Raw genomic sequence first — 27,236 nt, 5'->3', positions numbered from 1 at the left:
CTGCCTGTGTTTGTGTGTGTGTGTGTGTGTGTGTGTGTGTGTGTGTGTGTGTGTGTGTGTGTGTGTGTGTGTGTGTGTGTGTGTGTGTGTGTGTGTGTGTTCTCATAGAATCTGTTATCAAGTCTAGGTAGAAATGGCTAACAGGTAGCCAGCAGCCAGAGTGGGGATAAATAATGTTCCCATAGTGAAGCCATTTACTCTGCCCCGGCTTCTATTACTCTCTCTCTCTCACTGCACAGGAGGAGAACATAAAAGTTTAATCATCCTCGGTCGCATGTGCACACACCACAACATAGTTTCTTTTTAATTGGTTTCTAAATAGTGTCTAATTGCTTTAGATCTACAGGGGTGCTAAATATTTAAATCAGTAACTTCTTTGGTAATTTTTTAATATGAAGTCAGTTTCTATTTTAGACTGCCCTTATTTTCCACATACAGTATCTGCTACTTAGAAGATATACAATGCAAATACATTATACAGTAAATTGTAATCATCCATGAAGTATTTTTCAAACAAATCAATTCTAGTCTGAGCAGGCGACAGAAACAGAGAAACATATTTTCTCAACTAGAACTTTGATTCAATAAGATGCATGTTGTGCTGAGCAGCCTTCTCTGTGTGTCACTGGTGCAGTCTCTCAGTCTGTCATATGGGTATTTTTAACCAAATAGATTTGCATAAAACCTTGTGGAACTGTTGGTTACAGTGCGCAGTTGGAACTGATTAACTTCTGCTGAAAATTAAAAAAAAACTGAGCATTACTGTAAGGTAGTGTTGTACGTTTGGCTTTTTTGGAGTATAGTTGTTTTTAAAAGATTCCAACTCAGGGATCATCTCCAACACTCACTTTTTTTATAGAATCACTAGCTGATTTGTGTGTTTGATTCATGAAGGGAAGTGGATAACCTGATGTAACATGAGTGGATATTTTAGAAAAGAAACATATTTCTGGAAAAGCTTGAGGAGAATTTTTTTTTTACGGCCATAACCCTCTTTGCAGGATGATTTTCATGACTACAGGACTGACCACATTTGAGAAAAGCTGTCCACATTGATCCACACTGCAAGTGTGTCATACACCCATGACCTTCATGGGCACACAAACACTTTTGCCCACACTGAGGAGCATGGTAACTGTTTACCTAGTGAAAATGGCCCAATCTCAGGACAAACATGGACCAACACGCACACGTGGACACACACACACACGCACACACACACACACACACACACACACACACACACACACACACACACAGTCACAGCCTGGAACAGCACAAAGCCGTTTTCCACTAATGTAAAAATGTTGCTTTACATTATGTGGTTACATTTCCCCAAAACTTCTGGATCTTTTTGAAATACATTGTTTGACCTGCTCAATTGATTGTATTTTTATCAGGAGGCAGTGTTCATGGGCAACGGGGAGCAGTATATATGGAAGCCTCCAGAGGAAGATGACATCATCACCCTGCACCCACCTCCGCTTCGGGGAGAGAACGGACAGGGGCACCCTTCACCCCCAACTGCAAAAGAGGTAAACACATTTATATATTTGTGTGTGTGTGTGTTTCTGTGTGTGTGTGTGTGTGCGTGTGTGTGTGTGATGGTTGGGAGGAGGAGAATCTCTCCAAAGGGGACGGGCAGACAGACGGACATGTCACTGATTTGTGACTGCTGTGTTTACTCATCGGGGCGCCCATTTGATTGGGTGCACCGTCATAACAACGCTGCCCTGTGACCCGCCTGTCATACGAGGTTTCTGCTTACAGCCAGAGGTTACGTTACATGGACGCAGCACCCCCAACCCCCTACCTGACCCCTGACCCAAATCCCCCCTGCCTTCCTGCTCCCGGAGTCTGTCTCCAACGCTCATATCAACAGACACACTGGACACCAGTATCACCTGCTGCAGAGTAATTAAGTATCACTTTGCATTCAAAGAGATGTTTGTTAAAGGTTAACTGTTGTGTTCAATCAGCTGACACGGATAGAAGATGAGAAGCTCTGACATGGATCGTGGCTACAAACTGACCTATATATACGAGTAAACACATACACATAAAATAAACACACATTTATTTACATGTACAAATATATTTGTGTTTATATGGTAGAGTGTGTCTGTTCTTGCTCTCATGAGTCACGTCACACACCCCCACCACAGGAGCGTCCACATGCAGCAACTCCGCACCAAATCTCTTCCCTCTCCTCCCCCAGCTCTCCCCCTTTCATTCCCCCTTTTCTCCACTGGATGCAGGGACACACTACAAGCAGTTTGGAAACGTGTCAGGCTTCTCTTATTCTCTATCAGTTCCACAGATCTTCCACGCCATGTTTCTGACTGAAACGTAATTCTGGATTTTGAAATAGAAACATAAATGTTCATGCAGCTTGTGGGGAATGGCTTGGAGGATAAACATTTTGTTCCCAGGAATCATTTGACTGTAACCCAGATGAGGAGACAATTGAATGAAAGGCTTTTTTATTCTGGGAGACATGTAAGAAAGTGAACTAGCAGCCTTGACAAGTTTTAATCCACTGGTAAGATCCTTGTATAAACCAGTGTTGAGCCAAGAGTTTGGATGTTGTATGCGGGGATTAAAGGGTTAAGTCTCTGCTGTTTGGCTCATGAGTTAAACTCCCCCTCTGCAGATCAAACTGGCACACGGCTCAACTGGCCTTGAATGTCTCCTGCAATCTCTCCCTGTCAATTTCTTTTTCTTTCTTCAAACTTTCTGTCCTGTTTTTCCAAACTTTTTCTCTCCCCTAACTGCTGTGTTTTTCCATTCGAGAGTTTGTTGTTGCCCTGACATGCCCCTATACTTGGTATCCTCTGGAGTTTGTCAGTTGCAGCCAGCCATCAGGAGGTGTTGAGTTCCCCCACCCACCTAAATTTCCTCCTCTCCTCTGGCGCTCTCTCCTTCAGCTCCACTCCCTTTGTGGCTTTAAAGAGGCGCTGCCTTCTCCAACCAATCACGTTGCACAAAGCATTTTCTTACCAGATGAATATTGACTTGTAGCAGACCGCTTGGAAATGTGTGCCATATTGGCTATTCATAAAGTTGATCACACACAGATGCATCAGTCATGCATACTGTTGTTTTTTTTCCCATGAATTATCAGTAGGTGCTGAAAATAAAAGTGACTCCACAAAGGCTCGGCCTGGGCAGAGCGCTAAAGCCGAATCAGAGGAGACATAACAGAGTGGAGTACAGGCAGAGGGGAGGAGAAAAGAAAACGTACAATACACAAGCTTCCTCAACAGCTGCAGCCCAGTTTTGAAATCCCCATCATCTTGTGACTTCCTTCCTCTGCTGCACAGAGCTGCAGAGTCTCTGTGTGCACAAATGCACACTCACAAAATGTGCACTATGTGTGCACACACTTGTTGCATAGGCTGGGGTCTTCTCCAAAAAGGTCACACTAGATATTTGTGGGGGGCAGGATATATGTCTAACTCAAAGTTTGTCAAGGACTGGGGAAAAAAAAAAAAAAAAAAGTCATGGTGGTTTTTTGCTTGATTTATGTTTCCCCTTTTGAAGGAATGTTATATTTATTCAGTGAAGTTAACTTAAAAAAAATAAAGCAGAGTAGCTGCACAAACAAAAAACGGTATGGCCGGTTGCCTCTGTGCTCTCAGGTTTCAGTTTTTTGAAAGCAGAAGAACAACATGGCTAAGCTGTGAGTGTGTGTGCAGGAGAGAGAGAGAGAGAGAGAGAGAGAGAGAGAGAGAGAGAGAGAGAGTTTGCACAGCCAGTATTTCTCAGGGCCACTGGAGCAGAGCTGCTGTTCTGGGTGTGAACACGGAAGGTAAACATGACCATGTCCCACAATCCTCTTCTCTTGCACTCCTCTTCAGGAATTTTGACACAGAAATGCCAAAGGTCAAGGCACCGGTTTGTCCAAATTCCCCATAAGACCTCACACATACCTTTCAGTGGTGATATCATGTCCTTCATGATTTATTTCAGGAACACAAATACAGTAAGCATGTAAATGTTTTAAATTTAGACACATGAGAATGCATTTTCAGTTAATGCTATCATAAAGAAATATATACACACACCTTATTCAAAGCAAAAACAAATATGAGAGCAAAGTCCATTAGTGAACTCCACTTAGCAGGGTTTTTTTTTCTGTAAAGCCAGTTGGCTGTCGTCCAGATCTTTCACTCCATACCCCACTGTTCTGTTGCCAAAGCAGTTGTGGTGAAATTTTAACAGGTCCATCCCCTGCAGCACTAACTCTGTCACTCTGCGTAGACCTCAACAGACTGATAACACAGTTTACTCTGTCTTATCCTACCTCGTCGAAATAGGTCAGGTTACAGCACAGAGCACGCTCTGTCAACACGCTTGCAAAGTATGCTGCACACACCCACACGATCCCAGCTCACATATATTCGTTTGCAAACACAAAATTATAATGTACCTTAATGCCAGGCATATATACGGAAGATAAATATACATACAAATAAAGGAAGTCTGTGTATAAATTGCAGCTAATTTTGGAGTCACTGTAGGAAAGTAGGAAACGAGTGATACAGGGACTGTTTAGTGAGTGTGTGCAGTGCAGTGTGCGTATGTTATAAATCAGTTGTGCCTTTTTAGTGGCTGTGAGTTTGACTATAGTTCAGTGTCATTAACTTTAACACCGACTCTCCTCCTGTGTGTTCTCAGATTGCAGACACCTACTCCATCGTGTGTAAATCGCAGAAGAAAAAACCTCCAATGGAAAACAATGGAGCAAAGACCCTCCCCCGCTCCTTTGGTGGAGGTTCCCGTGGCCGAGGCCGAGGAGTCCAGAGCCAGGCGCGGTCCCAGGAGGAGCCCTGCTATGAGCCCGTAGGAGACAGGTCCTGGTCCACATGTGCGGTGGCTGAGTCTGACCCTGCATACTCAACAATCGACCCCCACCGGAAACGTGAGCAGGTGGGAACCAATAACAGCACAACTGGGGGTAATGCCACACTGAAGAGGAAGAAGCAGACACCGCCGCAGCCACCGCCACAGAAGCAGCAGCAGCAGCAGCAGCAGCAGCAGGCGGCACCAGCGGCACCTCAGGGCTCAGGACCCCCAGCCCCGCCTGTGAAAGGCCTGCCCGGTGGGGAAAACTTCTATGAGACCATCAGCGACATGAAACAAGGGGCCAACAGCTCCAGCACCACCACCATATTCACCTTCAATGACGGGATGGAGATGTACGTCACTGGCCTGTAGCTGGCTCAGAGGGCCAACTGGTACAGAATCATGAAAGGGACCCTCCTGTTAACAAGCCAACAGGGTGCTGTACATAATTACCAGACCCTCCATAGACAAACAACATGGAGATCCACTTTGTGATGACATCAGGTACTAACAGGGTCTTAATCCAGGTTCAGACTTCCCTTCATTGGTCTGTACTTCAGAACCAGCCTAAGTCTAGTCCAGCCCAAATTTGGACCAAGTATCTTTGAAATTAAAAAAGAAGAAAACTGGAATAAGCAGTGCAACCTACTGTGTCACTGACAATACTCACCTGTTTGTGCATCATTTTCCACAATATCTTTATTTTTATATGAACACTGTACTCTTTGTAGAGTATGTGGTGTAACTCACAATCTTTCATATATATTTAAAAGATGAAATGTGCATGCATTGTGCTAACATACACCTGAAAAAAAAAACTGAAGTAGCAAAGATCCTGGGTATGTGAAGAGTGTGAGGCACACAGCTTTTGTCACCCATATACACACACACACACACATTCGCACACACACTCACACATATATGCCTCATCTTTGGGGTACTTATGTAATATTAGCAGATGGATGTCACAGAGATTTGCGGTGCTTAGCTTTCCCTAGGCAAACATCTGAAACAGGTTCTCTGTGCGCACTCGCCTGTTGCCTGGCAGACTGCATTGTGGTGCTTTGTTCAAACATTGGGCCGAGAATATGTAGGTCTGCTTAAACTCAGAAGTAATCAGAGGCTAAAGTTCCTATTTCAGAAATAATCATCAATGTGCACCAAACTTATTAGCAGTTATCAATATCAGCCCTAATGAAGACCTAGGTTAGATCAATGTTCTAAACTTCTCATAAATTGAGATTAGTTAACAATCCTTGTTCAGATTTGACAAACATCTGTAGCCAGAGGCATGATGACACACCCCAGCACTCCCACACACACACACACACACACACACACACACACACACACATACTTAGAAGAGTCATGCAGGGAAAAGCGACCAGGTCAGGGGCAGTGAGTGGGTTGTGCAAGAATATCACAGAGTGATGCCGGTGAGAGATTTCACAATGTGAGACCTTTAGTTTATTACGATATAAGAAAATTAATATAAATATATAAATGAGAGAACAATATTTAAAAAAAATTAAGGAAGTGAAAGAGCATCTGGAGGCGTCATCCTGTGTTTTTAATATTCCATGTCCTATGGGTGCTGCAAACATCTGGTGAAATGACCATTAGAATTTGCACTGTACAGCTGCAGGACCTGTTTAATTGTGCATTAATATGCTATAAAGGGCAATCCCCAGCACACTTCTGATTTGCTCTCTGGTCTCAAGTAAAAGCCAGAGCTCCCTGTAGCTCACCAGACTTAAGTCTGGTGGTTGAAATAGCAGCACAAGGTTTTGGCGCTAAAGAAAATAAAGAGTCGGACATGTAAATTACAAGCCAGTGTCCTTTGGAAGTTTGCCCCTCGCCTTTCCCCATCCTCATCCCCAGCCTCTCTTCCATAATAAACAATGGCTATCCCGTTTAGCTTATGGAAACATAAAAAAAGAACAGAGGAAGGAAACAAATAATTAGAGGTTTGGTAAATGGGTACAAAGAAAAGAGGGGGATAGGGATGCACACTGCTCATAGGCTAAGAGATGCATCATAATGATCTCACTGTGAGACAACCATGCAAGGAGAAGACGGGTTTAGAAAAGTAAGAAAAATAAATCAATAAATGCTACTGTGTCATGAAGTATGTAAAAACAAAATGCACTCTGTATTTTAATGCACTGTTTATTTTTTTCTTACCTACTGACAATACCATTGGTTGAATAGCTCATGCCACTGCCATGAAAACAATATGTTTCTGTTGTTGGTGCAATCTTTTCTTGCTTGATCAAAAAAAGTGCATGCTTTGATATATGGAGATGAAAACAGATATTGTGGTACTTAATTGATCTCTTGTCTGTTAATATTTTCAGTCTTGCTTTTTTCTTTTTCTTTTTTTTTTTACATGTGATGCAAAAAGCAGCATTCAGTTTTGTTTTCAGAGCTTCAACTTGGAGAAGGAAGTGGGAGAATAGAACATTTTGAGGGAAGCCACTGGGAGTTTAGGACAGAGCTTTGTTTATCCTCCGCTCTGGGGGGAGTAAAAAAGGAGGGATAGAGGTGAGGAGGGGGAAGAAGAACAGCTAGAATAAAGCTGGATGAAGATCACTGCAAATGGTCAAAGACTCCAAGGACCCTCCTCCTTCCAATTCATGTTTGCGTGCTTGCCCACATGCACAAATGCACACACACACACACACACTGGCTCGCACATGCACACACTGCAAAATGAGCTATGTGTGTTTCCAGCCAGTTGAGGAAGGGGAACACATTTCACTCAGTCAGATCTTGCAGATCACCCCCCCCCCCCCAGCTGTGTTCATCCCCCAATAACAGACACAGACCTCTCTCTCATTTCTCTGCCTCCCCTCTCTCCCTCGCTGTGCAGGGGAGGGGGATTTGATGTCCAGTCTGAGGGACTCAGGGAGTTATATGAGGGTTGAGGGGTGGTTGGGGAGGGGCAGAAGCTGTGGGTAAGACCAGCCCCTGTCTGATATCAACAATGCACCAACGGCTCAACAACTGCCTGATATGAGAAATGGTGAACAGCTGAGACGCTTAACAAGCTCTGTTGAAGCTTGCCTTAGACAATGCTGGCTGCGAATCGCTATCAAACTTAATCCTTTTTCTCTGGCTGTCACTTCACGTGTCACATTTTGTTTATCCTGAGAGAAAGCACTGATCTGATATATATATTTTTTGAACACTGTCATACACTGATTGAGACAGATGTTCATTGCACAAACGAATACAGTATGGCAATGTAAATGTGTAAAATAATCTGTTGCTGTTCTGATGTTGTTCCAATGTAACATACAGTATACAGTATATTTGTTGAAAAAAAAAAAGATGGTTATCACAGACACATTGTACTTTGTGGATGCAAATTGTTCCATGCTTTCCATGCAGATACAGATGCTGTTTGTTAATTGTCTTCAGATATAACCATGGGCCAATTGCTGTGACAGCTGTAGCCAATGTTGTATGTTCTAAAGCACAGGGTTTAGTTAAAAAATATATATATACATATAGTGTGACAGTGCAGATATGCAAAAGATTGTAATGTTTTATATTAACCTTCATAAAATATTAAAGTGAGTTTTTACTTTTCTAATAAAGTGGCACATTATAACGTGTTTGTCATTTGCCTGCAGTCTTATTGTTTTGTTCAGAGTATCAAACTAGGTATCACAGAAGCCTCGGGGTAATAACTGTAATAAGTTGCTTGCAATAAATGCAGCTTCTAATAAAACAATAAGGCTGTGTCGAATTAAACAGAAGACCACACTTTCTGGGGCCTGCAGGGCATTTTAAAACAAGTTGGATAAAGAGACATTCCAGTATCTAAATTATCCTAAAATAAACAGAAAACAAAAGTAAATATATCACTTATTTATAGCAGCTTTTTGATCGCGTGTACAAAGTCCACATTACCAAAAAGCACTCCGATGCTTAGTAAACAACATATGGTTTGGTTACTAAAATATTTAACACTATGCCTTAAACCTTTAGGATATTTTATTAACTGGCTACATGAACACCACAAAAAAATAAATTAAAACCACTGTGGATCTTGTGGTGCAATTCAAGTAAAAAAAAAAAAAAAAAAAAAAAAAAAGCAATGAGTCTCTATTGTGTCCATTCTGTTATGCAAAAAAAAACTAACCATAATAATTGACCAAAACATTACACTATCAGAGATTTAAATCAACAGCACTCTGTTAAGTGTTGTGAAACTACACCTTGCATGGTTTGTGCTATTATGTTCTTTTTTAAAATCTATTTTATAATAAAACAACTATTGCATGTAAACAACTAATACATAAAAATAGCAAATACTGGTATTCATAACTTAAAGGGAAGAAATTATTTAACTAAAGAAGTTCATTTCGTCGATTAAAGCCCCTCGTTTAAGTAGGATTCGTGCACCACTTGATAAGCCAAAAATCTAAATGCGTAGTGTGTGGCTGAGGCCTGCAGGCTGTTTTTCCTCTGCTCTGCCTCGCCGGCTCTTCGTCCTCGACAGACACCGGCCGGTAAACTGTAGGACACACCCCTACCATCTTCCACCCACATTACTTGGATCGCGAAAAAAAAGAAGAGTGACACTGTGAAACTAGCCAATCAGAGACCGCCGTAGCATGGACGCGTGCCAAAGTGTAATGTTTATGTACGTATCTGACCAATAGGGATGAAGTGGAGGGGGCGTGTCGTTCTTTTGGAGGAAAGAGGCAAAACAATCTTTTATCCCTCTGACCGGGCGGCTTTTTGGATATACTGGGTAGTGGTGGTAGCGGCGGCGGGGGTAGAGGAAAACTTACATGTAGATTAGATAGAAGTTAACACACAGACAGACACCTATCATTCGCGACAATCGTGATAAATGTATCTAAGTCCGGCAATTTGCACTAAACCCTATAGAAAGCTGGTTTTCTTTCTTTAGTCTCCACTCGCCCTGTCTAAATATGGATTCAAGATATATTATGGAAAAGTCGTCGGTCGGAACAAGGGTCGGTGGTTCGGATTTTAACTACCGGGCAGGACTCTCTGTGCTCCGCAACATACGAGTCCCTGCGGTTGAGAAAAACAGTCCCATGCCGGCGTACACAAACGGGCCCGTCCTCTACAAATTTGTAATGGACGGCGGCTCAGCGACGGAGGTCAAAAGCGAGGGAATCTCTTCTAATGCGAGCGGACTTTCTCCAGGTGGACGAATATTGCACGAAGTGGAAAAAGTAAGTGCCGTTGAAGTGCAGTAATTAGCCGGTTAAGCAGCTGTACACTCAACTTAAAGCCAACATAGAGCAACAATATAACGATAACCTGTCATTAGACTGCATGATAAGTCCTCTGGCAGCTTACGCCACTATAATAAACTGTTATTTACGATAACTGGTCAAGTTAAAGGGTCGTAAAATGCGACTGTGACGTTTACACAAGAACGCAACAAACTGTAACAGTTTCTGCGTGACCGCCTTTCAACTCTTTACCTCATTTTTTTTAAAGTGCCACTTATTTAACCATCTGCTGTCACACGCTTGTTCGACGGTAATAACGTCGTATCAAACCCGCATTTAATGGCGGCTGATTTTGTGTGCAAAGTTTACAGAAAAGTGGGGCAGGGACTTCAAACTACTAGCCAGACCCCCCCCCCCCTCCCCCATTACTTCAGGGTGGAGCTATTTGAGAGGGCTTCCTGGGCTGCACGACCCGGCTTCACACACACTTAAACAGTCACATTAGTTTGTGTCGAAGTGCTGAATATTTTTTTTTGGGGGGGGGGTTTCAGCACACTGTTTTACACCACACATCGTGTATTGCCCTGCATGTGTTTCTGCATTTCTTTATTTTTTTCTAGCAGTTTGTGGCTCATGCATGTTTTCTTTTTCCAGGGTCAGAAATTGAATCATGTCACAGTTATTAAATTGACCTTGCAACATTAAATATGCATTGATAACAAGTTGTCACTTATTTATATAATGAGCATACCCTAACCCTACACCTGAACCCTTTTTAAAATGTTTTTTTTTTCTCAAATAGCCTAACTAGTCAAGATAGGGATAAGTCCACTTTTTCTTCATTTGACAGTAAATTAAAATAAATTTGCAAACTGAAGAAAATTTGTTGTAAATCCCTTCTTCATCAATTGAAATGTTTTATTTGACACAATGTAACCAATTATTTTCTAAATAACTTGCAAATCAATTATATATAAAAATAAAAATAAAAAAAATAAAAAACTCATCCAAGCCTTAAATTCAAATGTTCCCCTTTTTTAAAAGATGTTTTTCCATTTTGGGATATTAAAGAGTTTTAGATACCAAGCAAGTCTTTCATTCATTCAGATTAAAATAACAGTGAGCTCCCCTACCTCTGTCCCTTATGGCATATATATTTTTATATATATGCCATACGTATATATATATATGTGTGTATATTAGTTGTTTTATATAGCAGAATAAGAAACAAGCTTAAAACTGGGATAAAAAAAAATATGTGATTTTTTTTTTGACATGTGAAGAATTCCCATAAGGGTTTGTCTTATCAATCATATGCAAAGTCATCTTTTACACTTGTAAAGGAGAGCACACAGTACTTAAGATGCAAGCAAGCTAATTATTTGCTTAAAAATCATGCATTTACTCCAATGTGTCTCTAGACTGACATGGGGGACCAAAGAGACACTGGTTCTACTGGGATTCTGAAGAGGGCCAGTCCTACTCACTGCCCAGGCACAAACGGGCAGCTGCCAGGTGGCTACACTTACTCGGACATCAGGAACCCTGGGATACAGGCAGAGCTGGCCAACAACTTCAGGGCAACACAGGGGCGGAGCGTATCGCTGACAGAGAGACAACCACTCTCCTCCAACCACATCCCCGTGCCCAGAAACAGGTATGGAGAAGCTGATGAACTCTACTGTCACAACCCCTGCTGTATTTTTTGTTGTTGAGTTTCATAGAAGTACAAAGCATTGCCTCAAAGAAATGGCGTCATTCAGTGTGATTAAAACTGTAGTATGACATCTAAAAAATGACTTTAGGCAGATACATAATCATCCCCAGACAATTCTGGAGCACAAAGCTAACTGTTTGACCTACTTTGTTTGCATGGCTCCTTTTTTATCTGTACAGCTCATTAAATTCTGAATTTTTGTTGATAAAAATAATCAACATAGGCAGTTCTCATATCCCTCTCCAAACAGAATCTTAACTAGAACTGAGACGTTGACTCTGTCTCCAGCCCGGGGACTACAGATGTAAATTAGCTCACAGGTGATTCTGATAGAGCTAAGCAGTTGTGCACTGTCAAAATAAACAAATGAACAACAAGAAGAAGAATTTTCCCTCTGGCTACAACTGTACAGTGGTTTGGGCATGAATGATGTGGAGGCGTACTGGTCAACCGACTACATGTTTAGTGTTCCATCCAGCATAGTTTTGAAATCTGCACGAAGAGAGCCAAAGATGAGGCCGGCATTACTCAATCACTTAACAGAAGGAGAAGAGGGTGAAGGAGTGAACCAGTTACAGTGTGTTCGAACTTTTTGCTTAATAACAAACTATTTTTTTTTAAAGAGGGCCTTAATGTTTTGCTTTGAATGCTAAGTTTAATACTATCCCTGTGAAAGGCCATGCTAGTGTATCATTGTATGAAGTATTTTATTTTTCTGTCACATTTGCAGTTCAGTGAACTTAAACTCACATTGTTACACCTGTTTTCAAACATGGACACATGCACATTTATCCCATGGCATTCTTTGATAGTCCTTAGGCAATCTGCTTGCACAAACAGACTGTTTCCCACAGAAGAAGCAGAAAATGCATCCAGGGACAAGGGTAGTGCACTGATAAATGATTATGTAACACAAAGATGACTGGGAGAGGCTGTAGGCAGTGCCTAAGCATTTTTTTCATCATCACAACACAGCTGATTGGTTACTGCCTGTGTCAAGACAATGTCTGACTATCAGACAGCGTTTACACATTAACAACATGCCTGCTGGCAGTACAGTATAGTACATTCTTGCACTGAGCAGCTATTTATTAAATATTCATGGAATCATGCCGTGTTTTCGAGCTGCTGTTAAAAAATGTAGGCAAGGTTAGGAGATTCGAAATTTAAACAGATTCGAAACTTATGGTTTTATGGTTTCAGCTGCTGAGAGTGACATGACAGGAATGTGTTGGGGGAGTTTAAACCACACTTTCTTCTTTCCTTCCTTCTGTCATCATCACGTGAATTTCACATGCTGCTGGTCATGGCAGTCTACAGGGAGCATGCAAGACTGAACACGTTTTAAACCAGAGTGATGTTTTTTTTTGCCTGCCTCTTTTTGAGTATTTGTTGAAGTGTGTATGCCCACTACAGACAACAAAGCTTCTGCTCTCACTTTTCCATCCTGGCTTTCTCAAAAAGACTCGAAACCTTGCTTTTTTCCACAGCAATGTTACAATAAAAAAAAACATCTGATTTGACAACACACACTACACAGCCTCTTAAAGAGGACATAATATTATATAACGGTGTGGTACTATTAGTCAGGCTTGTGGTTTGTTCTATTGACCTTACAGAATAATCCCAGTCTTTACCTTGCTTGAATTGGCTTTTGTTCTGCAGTCAGTGACGGGAGGGTCTCATCTCTGACCGTTAAACACCATGCTTTACTAGCTGTCATTCTGTGTCTGTTTGAAGTATCCATATAAAACATTACATTTAGATCACTCTAGCTCCACTTGTTACCATAAGGAATGTGCATTCATCTCAATTTTCTCTGAGCATTTTTAAAAATGGACTGTAGTTGACATTTAGACATGCTAATGGTCATTTGGAATTAACAACAACTAGTTTTGAACTACATTGTGAGGCAGGTTTTCTCCAGGTGATGGTCACAGTGAAAAGTTAATACTTGACATCTTAGTGTGTTACTACTATTTGGTGGAACATGGATTTGACCCATACTGCATTTGCTGCTACTTTGGATACTTTGGATTTAATCTACAAACCATTTTATTTTATCTGTTCCCAACAAGTTCAGGTAATCTTCTATTGTGTTGCAGGATTACATGTTTAAAGATACTTTAGCTATAAAGCTGGGGGACTATGTGTTTTATGTTGACTGTTGTATCTATTGTGTGTTGTTTCTCATATACAATGTATTGCTTTTCACACCTTGCCTTGTCAGTTTGCAAATGCTGCAAAGTAGGTCACAGCGCTTTAGACAAGCCTGGGCAAAGATTTTGTGGGAAGAAAGAGGAGGAACCGATGCATTCACTTGCTCACACATGTTAATATTAAACAAAACATCGTCAAACATACACTTTTATACTCCAAACAGTGTATTTAGCTTATATGTAATCTTATTTTCTCTCTTATCCTTGTGTTGACTCTGATCAGTCTCTCACTCCCTAAAGCAGAGCTTGTTTTACCTGTCAATACTCATCAGCCTTGGATCCAGCACACTGATAACAGAACAAAGAGCAGTTTGAATGAACATAAAAAGAGCTCTTACAACATGAAGAGGGTAGGGGGAGTTTGTTTTCATTTGAAAAGCTTTTTCTCTTATCTGTCCTTGGCCAGGTACACTGTCACCACAGTAGGTTTACATGAATAGAAAACACCAAGTACACATAACCGAGACACCAGAGCAACCAACTGCTGTTGGGGAGGGTGTAATATAATTACTGACCGGCCTTTGACTCAATCTGCTTAGACTCACCAGAAAGGTTTAGGCTAGGCATGTAGGCAGACTAGAGCTGGGTCCTCCACCTTTCCATCCCCCTCAGACGAACCCACCTCCAATCCCCTGCTCCCAAAGAAGACATTACAGCCGGTTGTTGAAGGTCAGAGTCAGAGGAACCGTTACCCACCCCCGCTCTAGTCTGGGATGTCTTACCCACATCCAGACTGCTGACATGGCATGACGAGAGGAGAACCATGCCCCTCCTCAGGTGTTATATATTTCCATATGAACCATATTTGTCTTCATTTTGCATTCATTGTGTTAGCATGATCATAGGTTGTAAAATTCCTTCTGAATTTGTAGCCCCCTTCCCCCCTTCAGACCACAAGAGGTTAAAGCTCTCACACTGACGCCGGCAGGGTTGAAAGGTCAGCCTCAATGAATGGAGTCATGGGAGAAGAGCGAGTCATATCAGGACAGAAGCAGGCATCTGGCATGTCCGCTTGTTCAGCTTCAGGATCTGAGTTATGTGCTGCATAGACGATTTCCACTCAAGAATGTAGCAGACGGCTCACTTCTTAGCTTTACCGTCTTCTGACAAAGGGGTGTGTGGAGGAGCAAAATTAAAGAAGCACGGGAAAAAAAGTACATCTTATCTGTTTTTTTTAGGGTGCAGCACTGCTGGCACTGAATCATTCATTTTTTTTAACGCTAATGAGGGCCTCTGGAAGACACTCTGGCTAATGGGCGAAATATGTGCGTGTGTGTATGCGTTTGTGTATACGTGCACAGTGCCCTAATGAGACATTAATTATGTCCTGTTCTGCAGTGAAAAAGAGAAAAAATCAATTGCATAACTAGGAGGAGAGTAGGAGGCATGAAGAAATGTTTTTGTGCAAACAGTCTGCTCTGTTGCAAAATAAACATTACAAAGGCAAAGTTTCAAGTGGCTCCAAAGTATTATTTGCCAATTATGCATTCAATTAGAAATATTTTTTTTGCCTCTAGTAGGGTATATATTAGTTGTATACTGTACAGCTGTCCTCTGGCGGGATGCCTTGAGGACAGTGAGAGAAAGAAACTGTTATCGGGAGGAAAGGAAACGTGTTGCACAGCTCTGGCACCGCTGCAGTAAAATGCTTTATTGCCTGCTCACCCACACCAATAGGCACTTACATAAGGCCTCCGGTTCTGCCTCTGTAGCATTTAGAGATGGCACAGTCAACTGTCTTCCCTCTCCCTTCTTCAACCAGTCCTTATGTCTCTCTACCACACTCTTCATACCAGCCAGCAGCTGCTCCAAGGCGCTCCCTTCTGTCCACCTTTCTCATCTTTCATCAGATCCCTCCCACGTTTCTTGATCTTTGAGAGAACTTTTATTACGCCCTTGATACGTTTGTACTCTGTCTTTAAGTCATTGATATGCGCATTAAAGTGCCAAAAAATTCGTCTTGGTGAACTCAGAGTTGACTTTGCAGCCAAATGTATAAAGCTTTCTCTGTAGTAACACTGTACTCCTATACACATATTACTTTCAGCATGAACATTGGTACAATAGTATGTAGAGTATAAGACAAAGGTTGCTCCATGGTTAGAAGATTGCTTCGTGATAAATTGCCACCTTTTTCTGCTTGTTTAATATCTCTGCCCCCCTATTTAATCTGTTTTATTTATTCCATACCTCCTTTTTTTCCCCCCGTTTCTCTTGGCCCTTTGCCCTCTTGCCCTTTGTTTGAGGGATGACTGGCTATTCAGATCCAGAGGAGATGAAGCACTCTGGACAATGCAGTCTCTCTGGTGCTTACTGTATTCTGTACTTCTTAATATACTTTCAGTTGTACTCCATCCCTCATGTTATTTTTTTCTTAAACACATGTCAGTAGCAGTCAGGGTTTTCCTCATTATTGGTGTCTGTACTCATTTATCAGGAAGATAAATAAGAGCAAATTGATAACTGTGGTATCAATAATGTTTTTTATTGGCATTAAAAAAAACGATTTATTTATGTTTGATTTAATCTCACAATCCAGGGTTTGGTTTTAGCTTTGAAAGTTTCTCAAATCTCCACTTTTTACCGAGTTCAAAGCTTCAATTTAACACAGTCTGATTATGTTATAATACATTGAACTGTAGATTATGAAAATAAAAGAAAGTCTTTCCAGTTTCATTATGTCTCAATAAGGCAGGTTAATCAACATAACAACTTTGGGGGGAAAAATTGAATGTATTCTCTAATGCTCCTGTGAAACCTGATCCTGAGAATAATCCTATTTAAGTCAGCAGTAACCGTTTTCAAAATGTTTTGTAAGCTCGTAGTTTCCTTGGTTTGCTTTCTCCTACTCTCAAATATCCTCACACACACCACACACACACACACACACACACACACACACACACACACACACACACACACACACACACACACACACACACACACACACACACACACACACACACACACACACACACACACACACACAGTCTTGCGTAACCCTTTCATAAGTCATCCCAGGCCGCTGATGACAAGCAGTGAAATTCAGTCCAGACTGCAAACAGAGACGAGTCTGAGAAGCCTAACACTTTGTACTGTGCAGAGTTGAATGGCTTACAGCTGTTTGATTGTTTTTGGTTTTTAATTAGCGCCATGCATGTAGTGGAAAGTTTTCTCTTCTTTTACTCTGTGTGGAAACTTTTTTTCTTCTGAAGATTATACTTATATTATCAGTTTATTGGAATTCTGCTGTTAATTTGTTTTACATTTTCCATTACCGTATGTAAAAACCTTCTGGGCACCGGTTTTAGCTCAGTTGGTAGAGCAAGTGTCCAGCTCCATGTATATGCTATAGTCCATGACTCACTGACCGCAGGATTGATTCCCAATACTGACACTATTTAGTGCATGTCACCCCCCACTCTCTCTCCCCACATTGCCTGTCTCTTTAAGGCTGTCCTGTCAAATGGCATACTTGAAAATCTGTAACATGCTCAAGCATGTTTGACCCCCGAAGTCCAGTTAGTTTGTCTCGTGCTTAAGCATGGTCCACTTCCTTGGCCCTGGCCCACTTGGAAGAGGTAGGATTCTGCATGGTATGGATGCTCATGCACAAGCATGGGAGCATGACGTAGAGTCGATCAGATACATAATCAAAAAATCCAGGAGTGTAAGGGCTAGATCTGACTGCAAAGACTCAGTAATGTTGCATACATGTTTTTCTATGTTGTTTTCCGTTGTTAGAACAGAGAAATGTCACCGGACCGCTATCATACAGTCTATGGCCACTATTTGACAGTTACCACCGGGGACTGGTGAGTGGGGGACAATCATGCTTTAGCACGGTATGTAAGTGTGCCCGTAGTTTAAGTTGTTGAGGAGAGATATACTGAATTTCTGGCACTTCAATTGATTTTGTGTTCACACGGTTAAGTAATATAACCATTGACCTTCCAAAATGTCTGCGCCTGCGAGGGATTTAGTGAATCAAAGCCTGAATTGAAAGCCCAGAGCACTATATAGATTGAATAGCCAATATGCAGCTAGCAACAACTTTTAATACATTTCAAAATCTACCTTGAATAAGGTACAGTCCAACTTAAAAATAGCACGACACACCCAGGCTTGTAAAATCCAGTGTTCCCAGTTCCTCATAAGCTCCTAGTAATCCCCTTTGGAGTGTGTGTCCTTAACAATGTCAACATGTGTGTCCTTAACAATACATTTTATATTTATAGATTTATCCTTGTGCCTACAAAAGTCTTGTGTTGTTGGACAATACATTTGATCAAGTCGCTCTGCACCTGAGCACATGTGTGTGTATTAAAGATTTTTATTTTGGGCTTTTCGTGCCTTTTTAATGCAGAGAGAGGACAGTGGATAGAGTCAGAAACCAGGGAGAGAGCGCGGGGAATGACATGCGGAAAGGGGCCACGGGTGGAGGCGAACCCGGGGCCTACCGCTCGAGACGAGAGTCTCAGTACATGGGATGCGCGCCCTAACCAACGTGTGTGGATTTAATGCCCAAATTCCCTTTTCTCTCTCACCTCCTCACATTAAAACTCTCACACTTTTAATTCTGTATCCGTAGTGTTATAGTCAGGCTTCATTGAACAAGAAACATCTAATAATGCTGTTATCCTGTCACTTGCATTGGAGTTTATGCTATGCCCACAGATTCAGCTGTCAATATTGAGCACATGTTCACAAAAATGTCTTTGCATCTCCATTTTCCGACTTCTCATATTCATGGCTTCATATAATGTACATATACAGTATATTGTGGATAAGCACAGAGAAGAGAAGAAGAGGAGAGGGAAGAGGTTGACAGCTTCTTGCTTTATGTGCACAATGTTTGTTTTTCCAAACATTAACTTTGGGTCTGTGGTCTCCCTGCAGCTATAAACTTGTTTTAAAAGATAAAGCTAGATTTTCAACATAGTGTCTATCTTACGACATTCTAAACCTCAAAAATCCTGTTGTCTAACATCTACCAGAGTATCTACTGGTCCTTTAAAGGCTAAGAAGTAAGTTAAATTACGTAATACGACGTCTGTAAAAGTTACTTAACTTTATTTCAGGCTTGAGAATTTTGAGCCTAAAAGTCTCTTTAAACAGGTGCAGTAACACACCCCTGGACTCTTTTGACAGCTGCCAAGATAACGTGGAGATTTCCGGCCTAGAGGGAAGTTAGAAAGTATCCCAGCTTAATGTTAGTGGTGGCGACTTCCAGCACCAACATCCTACTGCACAAAGCATTGAGTGTATGAGGCTGTCCAGTAACACTGATCGCTGCACCAGAAACTCTGTTGGCCTCTCCTGGCCATGTGGACACTGAGAGATTATCACAGTGGAGTTATTCTTAAGCCTTATTTATACTTCTGCGTCTAATCTATGCCATAGCATATGCCATAGGATTGCGTAGCCCTGCCTGTACCTATGGATAAGATCCTGATGTGCACTGTTACTGTGCAGGCGCTGTGATTGGACTGCTGGGTTGGATTTTATTTCCTGAATTTACAACATTTCTGGTATGGCCACCCTTTTCAAAATTCTGCAAAAGGAAGAATGCTAGATGTAGGGCTTGGCAACATGACTAAAAATGTTAGCACGATAACAAATTTCATATCAGTCTATGTCGATATCACATAAATGTCAAATCATTGTTTTTTTCAAATGTATGCTGATTTTTGCTTCTGAGTGAAAGTTTAAGAAGGAAGATGGTGGATTGTGGTGCTGGGCGATATATCGAGTTTTTAAGATATATCGATATATTTAAAAACAAGATATAGGGAAAGACAATATAATTTATATCAATATAATTTATGTTGCATTAAAATAATGTTATACGTGTCTTCCGTAGAGACACGCCAGTTCACCTATTTTTGTTTATATTTATGTCATTCTTCATCCGTGTTGAGATTGTGCAGCGGACTATTAGTAAAAGACATTTTGCGTTGGGCACATGTAGATTTGTCGTTTTATTGCCCATGTCTTGCTACAAGTCAGTCTAATAAACTTCTGCTCAGTGTTTATCAGCTCCAACTTCAATATAAGATGCTCTGTTTCAGTTGCCATGGCTTCCTGTTCATAAACAAGCAGAAACTGTGACCGAAACGGACTGCCATCTCACATATTTAGGCAGAGTATTGCAGAGCTAAGCAGACACACAACCACACAATATGTACTGCTAACAACGACATTGGTCACTACGGCGCACATTCAACAAAGAAGTATTACTCTTCTCTGATCAGCTGCATTTTCACCCACATCCAAAGATGAACATTTGCTAATTTTAAGTGTTGTTTGGCTGATATAAAATACATATTGGTGTATTTTTATCTCTTCAAGTTAGACATATTTTGCAAGGTTTGTGTTTGTGATTTATTCAGAGGGCAAGGCGGATTTCCAGTCTTTTGACTTACCACACTTGCTTGTTTTTACACTGTGTTTTGTTTAATAATTACAACATGTGGAAAGATGGGACAGAGAGAAAGAGGATGAGAATAGAAAAAGCATATCAAGTTACTACTTCATGAAGACAGGAGTCTTTTTTTACCTTGTACAATTAAAAAAAATAATAAAGTAGAAAGTCCGTTACTAAAAACATGCAAATTGATCTGGATTAATCAAAAATAATGTTTATATCTTCAGTTCAGTGTTTTTCCATCAATTCATCACTTTGAAACCAGAAACCAGAGCAAATTCCCTTTTAAACATTTTTACTTTAAGATTTATTTTAAAAAACTGATGTCTTTTTTTCTGTACACATATGGCATACATTATAGAATTGCGGGAAATGTAAACAAGATGTTGGTTTGAGTGAAGGGGCTTTAATTGAGTGAAAACAATATTGTCCACTAAAGCTGTCAGATTAAGTCAGAGAACAAGGGGGGAGTTAAACGGGGATCTCTGCACCTATGTGAGTGTAGGGAGGGAGGCTAGGGAGTGTGACACATTTTATAGTTTGATAGGCCTACTGAGCAGCTGTTTCTGTCTATGGTTTCACATCAGCCCTCCTTAGGTCTGCTCCCTCACATTTGACCAGATTTTAAGGAAATGTAGGCCAACGGGGACTTGAGGATGCGAGTGTTTTGTGAGTGAATGCAAGGTATGCTGTTGTATGTTTGTATTTCTGAAGCTTGATGAGTTGTAAGCCTCTGATGCCTCATCAGATTAGCACGATGCTCCTGTCAGGATTACTCAAGCTGTTCTTAATCAATGATTAATAAAGATCTAGATACATTTAGATCTTGTTGTTCCTACATTATCTGGAAATGTATTGCATAACATTTAGAAACTTCATTAGATAGTTATTGAAGACTTTTGGAACAGGCGAGTAGGAAGCAAGATTTTTGACTAGATCACATGGCCCTAACAGCAAAATGGAGTTTCCTCAAATGCATGCAGATGGAGCTGTAAATGTGTTTCACTCATGCTAAAATGCTGCAATTTCTGCACATTAATACCCAAACACTATCTGCATTTATGTAACCTTCCTAAGTCAACAGTTTTAAGATTTTGTAATAATAGGTAAACCCATCTGTGTGTCTGTGTGGTTGTGTGTGTCCTAGCTCTGAGAGTGAAGAGTCTTGGCTGTGGAGAGGCCTGACTGTTACAGAAAAACACTTGAGTCTCACAAGGCATGACTTTCAATGGGCCAGGGCTGTTCGCTGTGTCTGCCATGCTCCCCCCTTCTGTCTGTCTATCTGTCTGTCTGTCTGTCTGTCTGTCTGTCTGTCTGTCTGTCTGTCTGTCTGTCTGTCTGTGCAGAGAGAGTCTGCCCTACCATTGCCTGGGTTTTGCCCTGATAAAAAAAGACATGCACAACTCACACAGGGAGTTCAACCAGTTGCATACAACTGGCATGTATTCTGTTCTATTTTTGTGAAACATAGCCACCATATTTCAACATGTTTGTAAACGCTAAAGAAATAGCAGTCTGGAACAGGTTCAGGGTTTAATATCCTCTCAGACATGTCATGGATGAGCAGCTCTCCTCCTCTCCACAGCTGTCTTTAGGTAAAGCGATCAGTTTTATTCTCATGATCTCTTTAGAGTTTCCATGATGTGCTTTAACTGCCTCTATTCATCTCATACATTATCCCATCTCTGCCATAGTATGGTTGATAATGGGGCCATTTTCCTTTTTTTTTATCCCCAAGTGTGTCAGAGCCTCCTCCTGTAGGATGTGGAAACACTGATAATATGAGTAAAGTGACAGACTTTTACAGGCACAGAGTATCCACTGGGAGATCTACATTTTTCAGCATTTTTGCTGTATTAGTCAGAACTAAGTCTGAAGAGGCCAGTGGGGGCCAAGGATGGGGTGATTCACCACGACTATTCAGCAACTAAGGGACAGAGCTAGTTCATGAAATGAAAAATCATGAAGGCAAACTGACACCAACCAAGAAATTGTAAAACACAAAAAAGAACCTGTTGTAAAAAAAAAAGTGTAGTATCTGTGTATTATTATTATATTACACATAAATACATTTATGCTTTCAATATTTTATTATTATTTATTTTTAACTTACTGCTAGAGTCAGTCACACCAAGCTATGGTTAAAAACATGCTTGTACCCTTTTATTTTTACTCCCTTTTGTAGACAGGGAAACACAGATAAAACAATTTCAGGGTTTGAAAGATCCACTGAATGCCTTTTCTTTTTGGGCCTTTTTTTAACTTTATTGGATAGGAGAGCTGAAGAGAGACAGGAAATGTTGGGATGAGAGAGTGAGGGCATGCAGCAAAGGGCAGAGGTCAGATTCGAACCCACAGCTGCTGTGACGAGGACTATAGCCTCTGCGCTAGGCTAACACAACTCTTTCCAGCTTTTTTACTACACAAGAAGAAACATAAGGACTAAAGGTTTTGTCTCTCTCTCATACTCCCTCACCAATTAAAACACAAGTAAAGGCATTATAAATATTTACTTTAACTTCATACCGACATGTCACTGTGACACGTCTCATCACACTCCCCCGAAATCTGCAGCCTTCTCTCTCTAAGTTTTTCTGTTAGAGGCTCTTTTATGTTACGAGATCCAGCTCTCTCACTTTCTCTTTCTAGAAAAAAGGATACTGATCAGTTTGTTTTACTGACTGAAGTCTTTGTCAGCAGCTGCCCGGCAGATATTTGGCTTCATGGGAATAAGTACAGCAGAGTGGTGTATGAACAGCATTGGTTTGCTTTCGCAAAACGCAGGAAACTAGGCAAAGGCCTGCTCTGGCTTGTGATGGCAGAAGGGCAAATCTTGAGAACTGGAGTGAGAGGGAGTGGGGAGTGAAGAATGAGGAACAAAATAAGAGTATGATCTCTGCAGAAAGAGGACTGACTGCTATTTACACGTTCTACGCCATTTTGATTTGTGTACAAGTTTAGAGAGAGATTTCTGTGATTTCTTTGGCTCCTTTCTTTTATTTTCTTGATATGTTTTACATTGCAAATCAAGGTCTATCCGTTGCTATTCTTTGACTTGGTCCCCAGCTTCTCCTCCCTTCTCTTAGTCAAGTCAGAGGGAGGCAGACTTGGTTACATAAAGATTGAACTCCTCTTACTTAATTTGCTCTGGTTTCCTTTTACATCCACAGAACAAACAGCGAGGCAGCCAGATTGTTGTCGAGGCTCAGGAGATGACTTGTCTTTGTGATTTCGGAGAAGCAAAAGTTCAGTCTAGCCCAGAGTGATTTGGATTATTGAGGTCTATGAAAATAGAGTTTGAACGGATGTCGGACAGGAATGAAAGTGCTTTTTCAGAGAGAATGAAAAAACAAACAAGAAACTTTGGGGTTGTCTCCGCTGGCACACTACTTCAACTCGTGACTCAAATGAAAAAACGACAAGCATTTTGATAAGCAGTGTTTCAGGCAGAGGAGTCTATCTTGTTTGCTTCCTCTTGCAGAAGAGGGTAAAAAAAGGCCACCAGTATTCAGGAGAGACTGCACCGCATTCCCCTAGCAACAAGATTGTTATTGGAGGGGACTGACAGAAGTTGTGAGGGAAGTTGCTATAGCTACAAGTTAATCTTATTGTGTGGCCTGAAGCAACAGTGGGGCCATAACGTGTGGTTCAGCTGGTGGTTTGCAACTTTTTCTCTGAGACATGAACATTAGAGTTGTTGTATATTAGCATAACATATGGAGATTTCTCCATTTACAGATTACCCATATTGTCATACAGTCATGTTTAAAGGGATACTTCCCCCGTTGAAACATGAATCTGTACTGACATTGGGTCATATATGTAGTAGAAATGTGAAATACATTTTGAAGTTGGTGCCTTCTTGGCCGAGAAAAGGCAGAAAGTGTCTTTTTACCTCATGTTGATGAAAGACACCAAATCCCAGAATGCACAGCACCTCAGGCTACTCCCACTAAGGTCAGGTTTACAGACATATTTACTTCAACACATAAGGCCGTTTCCTCAACTGACTCTGAGATTTCTTCCAAAAGGAATTGGTATCTTGGAAATTCCTGGCAGAAAACAGACTCTATGTCTGTGTCCACAGGCAAACAGTGAGAGCACCGACACTACCAGTCCATAGAGCCTGTTAGCATAGCTTCCGAGCAATATGGCGGACGTTAAGTTTCGATTATGGGCGTGAGTTCCCACCCACTGATCTGTGATTGGTCTGTCACTTCAGCTGTCGAAAATATGACAAACTAGCGTTGTAGTTTCAAAGCTTAATGCAAATGGGTGAAGTATCCCTTTAACTGTTAATATGGAATGAAGAAATGAAGAACCACAGTGGGGTAGAGTGAGTAGAAAAAAAGTAAAATAAGGCCTTACTCTGTTCAACTTGTTAAGGACTTGCTGAAGGATTTTACCGTCACCTTTCTATTATGTTAAGATTGGGTTTCGATGTCACTCCATACTTGTGTGAGCCTCATTTTGCAAAAAGTAATGTGCCACAATATTTCAATCATGCTGTTTCCACAAGAGGCTGGCATGGAATGCAAGCCAGGTTGTGCGTCAAGATCAACTCTGTCGTCAGGTAGTTAATTGCTTGTGCTGTGTCAACATTGTCTCTCTGAGGATTGTGTGTTTCTAACAAGACTCTGATCTTCAGGGAGGATATCCACGCAGGTTGCTACACATGAATCAACCCCTTTGCTCTTTAAAGTGTTTGTGTGTGTGTGTGTGTGTGTGTGTGCGTGTGTGCGTGTGTGTGTGATCCTGTTTTTGTAGTTTAATATAAGGGCTCATACAAGAAGTCAGATACTACAGACAGAATCATACCTTTTGCTTCATGTTTGTCCTCTATTATTTTGCCAGGACAAAGCTATCCATTGTTTTTTGCGTTGGCCTAAGGCTACAGATTGCATTTGAGGACCAAGAGACAGAAAGAGAGGGCTTTTTGTCCCTGCACTGAATGGCCATTACATTCACATCCCACATTAAAGAGACACAGCTCCTGCCTAACAGCCTCTCCCTCTACAGGGGGGTTCAGAGCCTGGGGATTTACTTAAGGGGCAACATGTGTACAGACTGCGCTATCATGGCTGAATAAAGAAGACGCTTAGCCACATTTATAGAAATATATTTGTTGTTTTTTGGTCTATTTAGAGAACATGCTGCCATAAAGAAATTACAGAAATGACTGTTTACTGCCAATCATGACTGAGCGTGAGACGACAGGCATTACGTAATTCAGTCGAGGCAAGGCAGGATGATAGGACGGAGGGATTGCAGGATGGAGAGCAGTGGTGGGTGTTCTATTAATAGAGTGTATATGGATGGGGCAGCTGTGGGGGTTGCACAGCGGGGAATACATCATCAACACCAGCCTGGTCTGTAAACAGCCTCAGTTGTCACTTTGCTATCTCATTAGACATGATATACCAGTTTAACTACAATATACCGTTTCTTTATATTTGTGCAGTATTAAGTCACTTTTTCAAAATTCTTCACCCACATCTACATGGATGATTTGTTATGCTTATGGATAACACACAGGTTAATCTGGACAAACAGTGCATAGTCTAAATTCCCTTCAGAGCCAATCAGGATCCCTTGAGCTTCAAACAAGCTTGAAGAGTAAGGGGAGATGGATGCTTATCAGAACACCATACACTATGGTTGACAATGCGCTTGTGGTTTTGTGGTTTCCATCAGTTTCTCTGTCAGCCTCCTACACAACTCACTCCCGGTGTAAGGAGGAGTGTTTTTCAAACATATGTTTTGGAGATGAATAAATGAAAAGCTTTGCTTAGCTTTTGGAAAAAAAACATCTCTTATTTTTGGCTTGCAAATCTTTACTGCGGTGCAAATTTGCATCTGTTTATGTGTGAGAGAAATAAAGAGAAGAACAGCCAGGAAAAAAAGCAATATATTAACAACATCAGGGAGTACTTAATGTGTTCCGAACTTGAGCCAAAGTAGTGTTTGAAAATTGCATTTTTGGGTGACGGCTTTTTTGAAAGCTCTTAATTGCCAAGTTCATACACCTGTCAGGCCAATCGGAGGCTGTATACATACACATACCAGTGTTTCCCCTACGTTTACAGCGTTGGGAGGGTGTGGACATGCCGACACGGTGACACAATGACACAAACACTTGAAGGAATCTTGGTGTTCATGGGCTACTTTTAATGACAGCTGTCCTTTTCTATTGGAAAGGTATCCTTAAATGACCCTTCTTTCCCTGATATCCGACTCTATCCACTATCCTATCCCTACAATAAAGGCACAAAAAGCCCAAAAATAAATCTTTAAAAAAATAATAATAATAATTGGGCTGCCCCCCCGAATATAATGGTAAGGGAAGCACTGCATACAGTACATACAGACACACAAACACATTCTGATGCCTTTTTTGGAAGATCATGTGCTATTTAAAGCAACTAGCATTGGGCCTGAAAGGGAGATCAGAGAGTTTTGTTGGCGGTGTACAACAACAGAGAAGACCTACTGGACCTACTGTACCATACCAAACTCTACTTTGAGTCATCCGGATAAAAAATTGATAAGCTTTGTGGTCAGCCAACTCAAAAACAATGAAATCCACTGATATCGCCCAGCCAGCCCCTTCCACTCTGTCTTCCTCTTGACCTTTAAAAGCTGGTTTCCTCCAAGTACTCTGAAAAACGCTGTATTTTTTCCTGGTAAACGAGATAGATTGTATGTGGGTTGTCAGTGGCTTAACTTGCTATTGAGTTTTTTGAGAATGATACAGTGATGAGCCCAGTGTATTGTAGACTTTGAAGATTGCTATAAAATGTTCA

General features: G+C 41.1%; 2 protein-coding genes across 6 annotated transcripts in view; both read left to right on the top strand.

The window, feature by feature from the left end:
* Window positions 1-8,468, top strand: part of LOC109980978 (uncharacterized) — a 41,533-nt gene extending 33,065 nt beyond the window's left edge. For all 4 annotated transcript variants that reach the window (XM_029276570.2, XM_065961491.1, XM_065961493.1 and 1 more), the window contains 2 exons: window positions 1,401-1,535; window positions 4,681-8,468. In XM_029276570.2, coding sequence (XP_029132403.2) covers window positions 1,401-1,535; window positions 4,681-5,220 — 675 coding nt within the window. In that variant the 3' untranslated portion in view covers window positions 5,221-8,468. The remainder of the gene's footprint in view (window positions 1-1,400; window positions 1,536-4,680) is intronic.
* A 1,111-nt stretch (window positions 8,469-9,579) lies between these two features.
* slc2a4rg (SLC2A4 regulator) overlaps window positions 9,580-27,236 on the top strand; it is a 37,882-nt gene continuing 20,225 nt past the window's right edge. The window contains exons 1-2 of one of the 2 annotated variants that reach the window (XM_065961320.1): window positions 9,580-10,067; window positions 11,492-11,727. In XM_065961320.1, coding sequence (XP_065817392.1) covers window positions 9,798-10,067; window positions 11,492-11,727 — 506 coding nt within the window. In that variant the 5' untranslated portion in view covers window positions 9,580-9,797. The remainder of the gene's footprint in view (window positions 10,068-11,491; window positions 11,728-27,236) is intronic. The other variant, XM_020629526.3, reaches the window with a different exon arrangement.

Source organism: Labrus bergylta, chromosome 12, assembly GCF_963930695.1.
Source record: "Labrus bergylta chromosome 12, fLabBer1.1, whole genome shotgun sequence".
Lineage (NCBI taxonomy): Eukaryota > Metazoa > Chordata > Actinopteri > Labriformes > Labridae > Labrus > Labrus bergylta.
Note: the sequence above shows the minus strand (reverse complement) of the source record. Positions and strands in the feature narration are given on the sequence as shown.